The sequence below is a fragment of the Bos indicus genome, chromosome 2 (assembly GCF_029378745.1).
Source record: "Bos indicus isolate NIAB-ARS_2022 breed Sahiwal x Tharparkar chromosome 2, NIAB-ARS_B.indTharparkar_mat_pri_1.0, whole genome shotgun sequence".
In the NCBI taxonomy this organism is placed as follows: Eukaryota; Metazoa; Chordata; class Mammalia; order Artiodactyla; family Bovidae; genus Bos; species Bos indicus.
Genome location: NC_091761.1, coordinates 1768588 through 1780949, shown reverse-complemented (window position 1 = coordinate 1780949; position 12362 = coordinate 1768588). Strand labels below are relative to the sequence as shown.

Below are 12362 nucleotides of genomic sequence, written 5' to 3'. Positions count from 1 at the left end.
CTAAGCAGTCAAAATAGGTCCTATACAATTCATAGTCCTAATTGCCTTAATTTCTATCAAAACGTGGCCTCTCCTGCCCCACATCAGAGATTATTTGTTCTTCTGGAGCACTTCTGGCTCTTAGCTTTCCTCATCCAAAGCATCTGAGAGTGGACAATTTGTCAAGGGTCGAAAAGGCACATCCCCAACTAGCAGCACAACGTGACCGGCCAGATTCCACCATCAGGTAGGAGAAGGCTATAAAAAGCAGACAGGAAAGCTGTAACAAGGCTGCACTGATGGCCAATCAGATAACCCCACACCTTTTCAGAGTCCTGGAAAGCTTTACGTTACTGTTTCTTCCTCATTATCATCCTCATCATTGGAGACCAAGAACCTACCACATGCCACGTTACTCACGTTTGTTATTTCAGTCTGTCCTCCTGCAACCACATGGTCATCCTATTTTTCAGTTCAGTAAATCCGTGCTCACAGGGCTACCTGCTCAGATCTGTGTGTCTAGCCACTGCAGGGAGGAGTTCTGATCCAAGGGGTGGGAGGTTCTCCCCCGCCGTACACGGCCTCCCACCAGGGTTGGGCCCCAACACTGGGAAGGGCAGCTGAGTCATCAAGGAAAAGCAAGATGTTTTCTGTGAATTGTGCTTAAGATGACATCATTTTGGAGCCCCTTCTACTCAAAACAGCTTATTAGAAGCACTTAAAGAAAGGCTTCAAATATTGGAAAAATCAATTTATTTGGATGCTTAATCCTTATGAATAATGGATTTTGAAGAAATCGTTACTTCATGGCTATTTTAAATCATGTAAGGGGCTAACCCCTGTCCTCCTTCCTCCCAAGCAGATCTCCCACTGAGGATGATGTTACAGGGGTTATATCATAGGTGCTGGGGACAACACCTATATTCTGGATTCCCTGAAGGCCCCATAAAGGCAGAGAGGAGGGACCTCGGATTTGACAAGCTCTGCTCGTGGACACCACATTCCAAAGTGAGAGCCACAGGCTGAAACCGTGCCAAGTGCACACTGTGCCACTGTCATCTGCTTGGAACGCAGTCTGTGGCTGTCCGGGCCTGCATGAATGTGCTGAAGTTGCTCCCCTAGAAAGGCCATGCGTCCCAGCCCTGTCCACCCACGCAGCCCCGACTGTACCTCGTTGATGGCCAACTGCTCGCCGCCCCCTCCAGTGTGGCTGTAGTGGTGGCTGGAGCTGTGCACATCCTCATACAGGTCCTCCTCACTGCCCGCCTCATCTCCACGGAGGGCCGTGTCCAGAGCTCCATCAGGGAGGGCTGGAAGGAGAGAGAGAAGCTGCCAAAGAGGACTGAGGGAGGGGACACATGGAAAAGGAGACAGGTCTTTCAGGGATAAACAGTCCTTCTTTGAAAGGAGAGAGGGGCTCAGGGAACCAGATTCTCAAACCATTCTTGCTGCACAAATATAATCTGGTTGAAAGAGTGCACTGGTTGACCTAACACCATCACTATACATCACCTACCATTCAGTCCCCACCAGTTCCATAAACAAGGACACACAGTTATATCCAGTGGCAAGACACCCAAGACCCCTCCAGTTGAATTAGATTCAAAATCACTTACCAATGTATCAGATACAGATGGTATACCTTACCATACTTTATACATGGTATAAAGCCCTTAAAAATGCTGCTGCTGCTGCTGCTAAGTTGCTTCAGTCGTGTCCGACTCTGTACGACCCCAGAGACAGCAGCCCACCAGGCTCCCCCGTCCCAGGAATTCTCCAGACAAGAACACTGGAGTGGGTTGCCATTTCCTTCTCCAATGCATGAAAGTGAAAAGTGAAAGGGAAGTCGCTCAGTCGTGTCTGACTCTTCGTGACCCCATGGACTGCAGCCTACCAGGCTCCTCCGTCCATGGGATTTTCCAGGCAAGAGTACTGCAGTTAAAAATGCTAATGCCTGATTATTAAATATATGTATCTCCAAAGAAATATACAGTATATAGATGCAAATATTGTTTGCAAATTAATAAATACATTTTTATCATCCTGATATTTATCATCCTGTTTAAGAAAATACAGACTCATAGAATTCAAATTCCTGCATATCCCACTTCAAGCCCACTCCCCACTCTCTCCTTTAGAGTTATCCAGTATTTCAAGCTTTTTATAAATTATACCCAGGCTGTCTTTGCTTTAGCATGTATTTCTGTTGAGTTTTGCATGGTTTGACCTCATATAAAAGGAACCATCCAGTAGCTTTTCTTCTCTGATTGGCTTTTTTACCCAACAGCTCATGTAGCTGTGATTGATTCAGTCTCCCTGATGCACAGTCTTGATTTTGTGAATATCTTCAGTTTTGCAGGCAGGCTGCACTGCTGCAGAACAGCCAGTGTTTCCCAGTCTGTCGCTGGTACAAAGGATGGTGATGCAGACCCACATGCCTCCAGGGCACACGTCCCAGACTTTCTCCCAGTGTTTCCCAACTCTTTTTCAAGGGACTGTCCCCATCCAAAAAGCCTCTTATACATTGTTTTCCTATTCACCCCAATGAAAACTTAATACCACAAATATACTGTATATTTTAAACTTCTGTGGCTCTTTGGAGGATCACAAACTATTGTAATAGCTAAGATTTTCACCCCCCTTGGATGAAATCATTACCTGTGGTGTGAATTTATGCTCCTGGGTATAGACAGCTAGGGGTGACATCCCTAGGTCCTGGGTATACCACACTCTTCCCTAAACTATCCTACCAATTTAGACTTCAGGCAGTGCGTATGAATGCTCTCGCCACTCTACATCCTCCCAACTCTTGGGATGGGCATTGTCGGACATTTTCATTTTTGACAGGCTGATGGGTATAAGATGGGATCTTAATTTTTATTTAAAATTTTAATTAAAAAATTTTAAATTTTAAATTCTTGAATTTTAAGATCTTAAATTTTAATTTAAAATTCTCTGATTACTCATGAGTTGAATATCTATGTTTATGCATTATTTGTATTTCCTTTAATGTGAAGTGTCTGTCTGTTGTTTTATCTTTAATATAATCATTAATGTAAAAAATATATTTCTATGTGAGTCTAGTTTTATATACATATACTTTCCTCCCTCTATTCTGGATTCTAAATCTTTGTCACTTAACTGTGCTACAACTATCATTTTCCTGTTTGTAATGTCTTGTCTCTTTAAGGTATTTTTGATGAACAGAAGTTCTTAACTTAATTTATTTATTTACTTATTTTTTAGCCATGCCATATGGCTTGTGGGATCTTAGTTCCCCAATCAGGGATCCAACGTAGGCCCTCTGCAGTGAAAGCTCAGAGTCCTCACCACTGGACTTCCAGGGAATTCCCAAGGAGTTCTCAATTTTAATATAGACAAATTTGGCAACGTTATCATGTATAGTTTATATTTTTTCAGAATGTTTTTATCCCTAGTACATGGAAACACTATTGCTTATCTGTCTCCGGGGGCTCTGGGTCTTCGTTGCCGCGTGAGGGCTTCCCTCTCCGGTTGCGGTGCACATGCTCCTCACTGCGGTGGCTTCTCTTGTTGCAGAGCACAGGCTCTAGGGCGCACAAGCTTCAGTAGCTACATGACATGGGCTCAGCAGTTATGGCGCTCAGGCTGCAGAGCACAGGGCCCATGGGCTTAGTTGCCCCACGGCATGTGGAATCTTCCTGGACCAGGGATCGAACTTGTGCCACCTGCATTGGTAGGCGGGTTCTTAGCTACTGGACCATCAGGGAAATCGTACTTTATTTTTTGTGTGTTTAGGAAATTCTTTTCTACCTCAAGGTTATAAAGATATTATCCTTTCATGTTTTGTATTTTTCTTTAGACATTTAGGCTTCCCAGGTGGCTCAGATGGTAAAGTGTCTGCCTGCAATGCGGGAGACTTGGGTTCGATCCCTGGGTCGGGAAAATCCCCTGGAGAAGGAAATGGCAACCTACTCCAATACTCTTGCCTGGAAAATTCCATGGACAGAGGAGCCTGGTAGGCTCCAGTCCATGGGGTCGCAAAGAGCCAGACACGACTGAGTGACTTCACTTTCACTTAAGACATTTAACTTTTTAACACACTTGGAAATGATTTTTGTGTTATTGTATGTGGCTGGAATCTGTAATACTGTGATTTATAAAAATAAATAGATGCTTGATGTTCAACCTGTTCCTGGCACAGAGCTCCTACAACCCTTGAAATGTCCTATATGTGACAAAGGTGTCTTATGTTATGTTAATGATGGGGTCCTGAACTGACCCGAGCAAACCCGGGTCTGTGCCTGGAGACCAAATGGTCTGAGCCCATCTTGGGAGCAGGAGCCTTTTACTGATATACACAGTCAGGAATCCCAAGGAACTCTCATAACTTGTATTTCATTTACATTTGAAAACTGTTTTATTATGGAAACTTTCAAATGTGTACAAAGGGAGACATGATAGTATAAGGAACCTTGCACACCCATCACCCAGCTTCGATAATTCTCAACATGTGGGAAGTTTTGTTTCATCATCTGCATAGTTTCCTCACTAGATCCAAGACAAGACATAGTTTCATCTGTAAACACTATAATATATATTTCTAAACAAGATGAGGACTATTTTTTTTAACTACAATACATATCTAAAACAGACTATAGTCCATCCAAGGTTGTCTGTCATACCTTCTCTACAGCATGAAAAAATCTTTTTATTTTGAAATAAATGTAAAGTATAGGGTGTTGAGACTCTAGCACAGAGTGATCCTGTGTCCTCTTTACCCAGATTCCCCCAATGATTATATTTCATATGACTCCAGGAAACTGCCCTTGGTATAAGGCCTGTAAATTGTTCTATGTCATTTTATAGCTGTGTAGATTTGTGTAACAACCATAACAACCATTATATAAGCTTGGGAGGTTGACTTTTTTCACTCAGGCAAATGTCCTTGGGATTCATCCAAGTGGTTGCTTCTATTTTTACTTCATTCCTTTTTATTGCTTACTAGTACTCCATGCAATAGATGTAAAATTTGTTTAAACATTCACCCATTGAAAGACATCCAGGTAGTTTTCAATTTTCAGATTTAGTTCAGTTCAGTTAGTCGTGTCCGACTCTTTGCGACCCCATGGACTGCAGCACTCCAGGCCTCCCTGTCCCTCACCAGTTCCCAAAGTTTACTCAAACTCATGTCCATTGAGTTGGTGATGCCATCCAGCCATCTCATCCTCTGTTGTCCCCTTCATCTCCTGCCTTCAATCTTTGCCAGCATCTGAGTCTTTTCAAATGAGTCAGTTCTTCACATCAGGTGGCCAAAGTATTGGAGCTTCACCTTCAGCATCATTCCCTCCAATGAACACCCAGGACTGATCTCCTTTAGGATGGACTGGTTGGATCTCCTTGCAGTCCAAGGGATTCTCAAGAGTCTTCTCCAACACCACAGTTCAAAAGCATCAATTCTTCGGCACTCAGCTTTCTGTATAGTCCAACTTTCACATCCATACATTTCAATTTTAGGCTCTTACAAATAAAGCTACTGGGAACTCTCATGTACAGGTTTTGGGGTGGACATAAGTTTTCCTTTTTCTGAGATAAATGTGATTGCCCAGGAGTACAACTGCTGAGTCATACTAATGTAGGATACAGATGAGCTCCAGGTTAGATGTTACAACTGGTCTCCTGTTCACATTTCATGAGGGATAAAAGTGGGCTTCAAGCTGGATACTAACTAACTGTTAGCATTTCTTGAGATAAGAGATAGGTGAGCTCCAATTAAGGCATTTACAATCAGCTTCCTATTTGCCCTCCGAAATGGAAGTAACAGAAACAGGGTAAATAGCCAGCGTTGGTCTCTTGCAAACACTTTAGTGTAATAGTCATAGCAAGGACAAAGAGGGGAAAAACCCTATTTGAGTAAAAGATTAAGGGATCTCCACACCCTCTTCTCTTGGGACAAGGGAGAGACTACATGTACACAGAAAGGCTCCTAGTAGGTCAAAAGTGAAAATCGCTGGGTTGTGTCCGACTCTTTGCGACCCCATGGATTATACAGTCCGTGGAATTCTCCAGGCCAGAATACTGGAGTGGGTAGCCTTTCTCTTCTCCAGGGGATCTCCCCAACCCAGGGATTGAACCCAGGTCTCCCGCATTGCAGGTGGATTCTTTACCAACTGAGCTATCAGATTATGTGGGTCAAAAGTTAAGAGATAATGCCAGGCCATAATGAATCTTGCTCCTCCCAGAAGACTTCAAGACCTATCTTGGCTGAGGGGTGTGTGCATACCCCGGGGGAGGGTGCCAGGGTAGGTCAGGTGTGGAAAAAGAATCCAGATAATTGGCCTGAAGGAAGACAACAACCAGGAAGAACTGGCCTATATAAATAACTTAACCACCTCTTTACTGCTCTCCTCATAAGCAGAGATGTCCACACTCTTTCTCTCTGGATGTGCATCTCTACATTGCTTCTGTCTTAACTAAAAATACAGAAGCTTCTGTGCTCTCCCACTTGTTGTGCTATGACTCTAATAATAAACTTTGTACCTGCATTTACAGTTTCTGCTTCCATGATAAATGCATTTTTCACTGGGGGCAAAGATCCAGGGAAAAATAGCTTCTACCTTCTAGCCTCTAGCCCTGGTTGGTCTGATGGCTAGGATTCCTGGTTCTCATCCAGGTTACCGAGCTTCAACTCCTGGGCAGGGAATAAAGATCTTGCTGCACAGCACCACTTGCTGCTGCATTGCTGATGTCAATAGAACAGTTGATTTTTTTTTTTTTAAAGAAACTGTTGAACTATTTTCTAGAGTGATTGTACCATTTTACATTCCCACTACAATGGATGAAAGATCCAGTTTCTCAGCACCCTTACCAGCATTTGGTATTGTCTGTATTTTATACTTTAGACATTCAGATAGGTGTATAATAATATTGCTTGTTGTTGTTCTGTCACTAAGTTGCATCATACTCTGCGGCCACATGGACTGTAGCAAGCCAGGCTCCTCTGTCCTCCACTATCTCCCAGAGTTTGCTCACATTCATATTCATTGAGTTGGTGGTGCTATCTATCCATCTAAGTATATTGCATCTTGGTCTTTATTTGCATTTCCCAAAAGGCAGGTGGTGCTGAACATCTTTTCATGTACCTATTTGCCATTCACACATCTTTTCCAATGAAGTATTTCTTCATGTTTCTGCACATTTTCTATTTGTATTGTTTATTGTTTTATGTTGAGATTTGAAAGTTCTGTATATATTCTAGGGATGAGTCCTTTGTCAGACATATGGTTTGCAGGTATTTTCTCTCACTCAGTCTGTTGCTTTTCACCCTCTTAACAAGGATTTTTACAGAGCAAAAGTTTTAAATTTTGACAAAGTTCAATTTATCAATTTTTCCTTTTATGGGTGATACTCTTGGAGTCACATCTAAGAACTTCACCAAATCTTAGTTCCAAAAGATTTTCACTTATGTTTTATTCTAAAACCTTTATAGTTTTACCTTTTACACTTGAACCTATGATTCATTTTAGCTTTTTTTTTTTTTTGTATAAAATGTGAGATTTAGGTGAAATTTCATTTTTATTGCCTATGGATGTGCAACTGTTCCAGCACTATTTCTGAAAAAAATAAAATAAAATAAAATCTTTCCTCTACTGAATTGCTTCTGCACTTTTGTCAAAATTCTGTTAGCCAAGTGGGGATATTACTATCAATTTAAAAAAAATAAAAAGAATTATAAGATAATACTATCAACCGACAAATTAGATAAACTAGGCTATATGAGTAAATTCTTAGAAAAACACATTACTAAAATTGACTCAAGAAGAAATAGAAAATCTGAATAGACCTATAATTAGTAGGGAAATTGGATCACAAACTTCCCAACAGAAAAAAGCTCAAGATTTGACCGTTTCACTAGTGAATTCTACCAAACATTTAAACAACAATTAGTATTAATCTTTCTCAAACTCTTCTGAAAAAGGATTATATATTAAAAGAATTACGTATCTTGACCAACTGGGATTTATTTCTGGAAATTCAAGAATGGCTTAACATATTAAAATAATTCAATATAATATAAGGCAATAATAGAATGAAGGGGAAAAAAAAACCCCACATGGTCATCTCAATTGATGAGAGAGCACTGACAAAGTTCAACACTATTTCATGATCCTATTCAAAGCAGGATGGGAAGAGAAGGTCCCCAACATGATAAAGGCCACATGTGAAAAATCCATAGCTAACATCATGCTTAACAGTGAGAAAATGAAGGCTTTTACTTAAGATCAGGAGCAAGACAAGGATGCCTGCTTTCACTGCTTATATTCAACACAGTGTTGGAAGCTGTGCCCAACTAGGCAAGAAAAATAAAAATCATCCAAATTGGAAATGACAAAGTAAAATTATTTATGTTCATAGATGATACAATCTTAAATATAGAAAATTCTAAAGATCCACATCAGATTTTAGAGCTAATATATAAATTCAACAATGTTGCAGGATATGTCAACACACAAAAATCAGTTTTATTTTTATATACTTGCAGTGAACAATTTGAAAAGAAAAAAATTTTTCAAATTTCACTATAGTAGCATTGAAAATAATAAAATACTTAGGAATAATTTTAACCAAGAAGGTAAAAGATTTGTACAATGAAAATTGTAACATTGCTGAAAACCATGAAAAGAAAATCTGAATAAATGGAAAGATATTCCATATTTATGGATTAAGAGAATTAATACTGTTAAGATGACAGTACTACTCAAAGCAATCTACAGATTCAAAGCAAACTCTAAAAAATCCTAATGGCATTTTTACAGAAGTAGAAAAACTCATTCCAAAATTCATATGGAATCTCAAGGGACCCTGAATAACCAAAAATATCTTGAAAAAATTAAGCTGGAGGGCTCACAATACTTGATTTCCAAACTTACTACAAAGATACAGTGATCCAACAGCGTGGTACTGGCATAAGGACAGACGTATATTCTATTGGTCTAACAGAATAGAATAGAGATCTCAGAAATAAACCATCACCTAAATGGTCAACTGATTTTCAACAAAGGTGCCAAGATAAGTCAGTGAGGAAAAAGACAGTCTTTTCAATAAATTGTTTTGGGAAACTGGATACACACATGCAAAATAATGAAGTTAGATATTTATCTAATACCATATACAAAAATTACCTCAAAATGAATCAAAGACCTAAACATAAGAGCTAAAACTGTAAGACTGAAGAAGACAAAGGAAAAGTTTTATGACATTGGATGTGGAAATTATTTCTTGTATATGACACCAAAAGCACAGGGAACAACAACAAAAAATAGATAAACTGGACAACGTCAAAAATTTGAAGTTCTGTACAAGATAGGATACTTTTAAGAAAGTGAAAAGGTGGCCTACTGAATGGGAGAAAATATTTGCAAATTATCCATCTGATAAGGAAATAATATCCAGAAATACACAGAAGAACTCCTACAATTCAAGAACCACAACAGAAACAACAACAAACTGATTTAAAAATGGGCATTAAAAACAGCCATACCACTGTGAATGTACGTGCCTGATCTTATCTGATCTTGGAAAAATGGGCAAATATCTTGAGTAGACATTTCTTCAAAAAAGATACAGGGCAGTTGCTGTAGAAATGAGTTCAGCAGGTCCTCAAAAAAGCAAAACATAGAATTACCATATGATCTAGAAATCTCACCTCTAGGTACGTACCCAAAAGAATGAAAATCAGGGACTCAGATTCTAGTATACCAATGTTCATGGCAGCATTATTCATAATAGTCAAAAGGTGGGAACAACCCAAATGCCCATCAACAAATAAACGGATAAACAAAATGTGGTATTTACATATAATGAAATATTATTCAGCCATAAAAAGGAATGATGTTCTGATAATACTACAACATGGATGAACCTGGAAAATACTCTGTTAAGTGAAATCAGCCAGACACAAAAGGACACATATATGATCCCGTTTATATAAGGTACCTAGAACAGGCAAATTCTTAGCCACAGAAAATAGGTTAGTGGTTACCAGGGGCCAAAGGTAGGCGGGAACAGAGAGTTGCTTACAGAGTTGCTTTTGGTTACAGAGTGTCTATCTGGAGTGATGAAAAAATTTTGCAATATATAGTGATCATGGTTACACATATTGTGAAAATAATGCCACGTATTAAATGGCAAATTTTAAAATATATATGTATCACAATTTAAAAAAATAACTTATAGCAAAAAACCATTGAATTTTATACTTTACATGGATGAGTGGTATGGTATATGGCTTATATCTCAATAAAGCTGTTTTAAAAATTGGTCGGTTATTCTTGTTTGGCACTATTTCTGGATTCTCGATTCTGATCCATTAATTTACTTGTTTGTTCTCCAATATCACACAGTCTTATTTTCTGTAGTTGTATGTATAATAATTCTTGAAATCTAGTAGAGTGGTTCCTCTTACTTTATTCCTCTTTTTAGAACTATTTTAGCTATTTCTGTTCCTTTGCCTTTCTATACAAATATTAGAATAATCCTGTCTATATTTATTAAAAAATCTTGCTGGGATTTTGATAGAAACAGTTTACAAACCTCTGTATCAGTTTGGAGATGACTGGTTAGGAAGATCTCCTGGAGAAGGAAATAGCTGCCCCCTCTAGTATTTTTGCCTAGACAGTTCCATGGACAGAGGAACAGGGTTGGCTATACAGTCCATGGGGACATGACAGAGCGACTAGCAGTTTCATTTTCACTTTATTCTCTTGAATCCTCCAATCTGTGGAATCTCTCTCCATACTTAGATCTTCGATTTCTTTCAGTGCTGCATTATTTTAAAGCAAATCCTAGACACCATATAATTTAATCTGTAAATACTATAGTATACGTCTTAAAAGATACAAAGTTTGTTCCTCTCACTGCCACACCTTCTTCTAGGAGAATTTAAAAATCAATCATCCCTTTGAGGGAACAGAACAGATTCCTTGTAAGAGTTACAACTTTTCTTGGCTCTTTCTTAGCCAGTCCTAGCTGGAGTCTCAGCAGCTCACAAAATCATTGCTTATTTAGCAAGTTTGCAGCCTGAGAGAAAAAGAAAGCAGTTTCAACCTGAGTCTCCCCATGTTTTTATCATCATCTAATATCCAGCTTTCAGGATAGGGTCTGGGGCGAAGTGGGTGTTTGCGTGAAGAAAGAAAGGAGGCAGCTCACAGGGATACGAGTGGAGGCGGCGGTGGGAGGACCACCCCAGGACGGCAGTCAGGACACCCAGGCCCTGTGCTGGTCTACAAGCAGCCAGGGGACACAGACAGTCATCTGTCATGCATTCAAACTCCTTTTTTACAAGCAAGGCTTCATGGAAGGTTCATGTGCAGTTAATGTACATGAAGGCATTAAAAGGTGTCGCTTGTGCTCTGCAAGCATCTTTGGGTGAACAAATTAATGGCCAAAACACAAGTTGACTGTGGCATGGTCAACACAAAATCAGTCTTGATTTTGGATTTTTAATTTTTATGTAGGAAGACAGGCCAGCTGTCTGATCCATTATGGGATTCTAATACTTTAGAACATTTATACAGCAACACAGCTAAGAACACTGGTGTGCGTGTGTGTGCTCAGTTGCTCAGTCGTGCCTGACTCTGTGACCCTGTAGACTGTAGCACCCAAATAATCCTCTGTCTCCACTTATAAGGAAAAGCTGTGGTTCTTCCAAAGAGGGAAGTCTACTGTGTGCTGCCCTAGAGAAGAGTAGTTCTCAAAGTGGGTCCCAGAGCATCAGCATCCACTGGGAACTTGTCAGAGATACATTTTCTTGCCCTCCCCAGAAAGTTTGGATTGGGCCCCTGCAGGATCAACGCGTGCAGACTCAAACAGCAGTGAGAACTGTTCTCAGATAGTTCTTAACAAAGTGATTTACTAACTCTCAGGAAATTCTGCTCCAGCAAAGTCAGGGCAGACAGTCTTTGGGGTGGCTGCAAGGCCCCTTTAGGAAACCCTAAAGGCCCTGGCACACACTCTTATTAGAGTAGAAACAGGAATGCCAGAATGCTGGGAGTGTCTGAAGGGGTGTGGCAGCCTTCATGGCTCCCCCAGAACCCACTGGTTAGGGGCTTCCACTTATCACATCTTTGCCCTTGCTTGTCTCTGAATTCACTGAAAAGTGTTCGGTGCCAATGGTGTTTGTGTCGCCAGACACACAAGGGGTTCTGAGGACTTCATGTGCATAAGACAGACACACACCCTGCTCTCCTAGAGATCAGAGTCCAGCAGAAACAGGGGAGAAAGAGTGATGAAGTGATGAAGCAGCAAGCTCAGGAGCCCCTGCCCAAGTGTGGGAGGTCCTGGCCACCCTGTGTTGGGGGTGACCTGGGGGTGTGAGGGGCTGGGGAAGTGTGAAGAGTGTTCTA

At 40.3% G+C, this 12362-nt stretch overlaps 1 protein-coding gene across 1 annotated transcript in view; it reads right to left on the bottom strand.

Annotated features, from left to right (window-relative positions):
• ARHGEF4 (Rho guanine nucleotide exchange factor 4) overlaps positions 1 to 12362 on the bottom strand; it is a 111824-nt gene that overhangs the window by 19302 nt on the left and 80160 nt on the right. The window contains exon 2 of the mRNA XM_070801507.1: positions 1150 to 1289. Within this exon, the coding sequence (XP_070657608.1) occupies positions 1150 to 1289 (140 nt within the window). The remainder of the gene's footprint in view (positions 1 to 1149; positions 1290 to 12362) is intronic.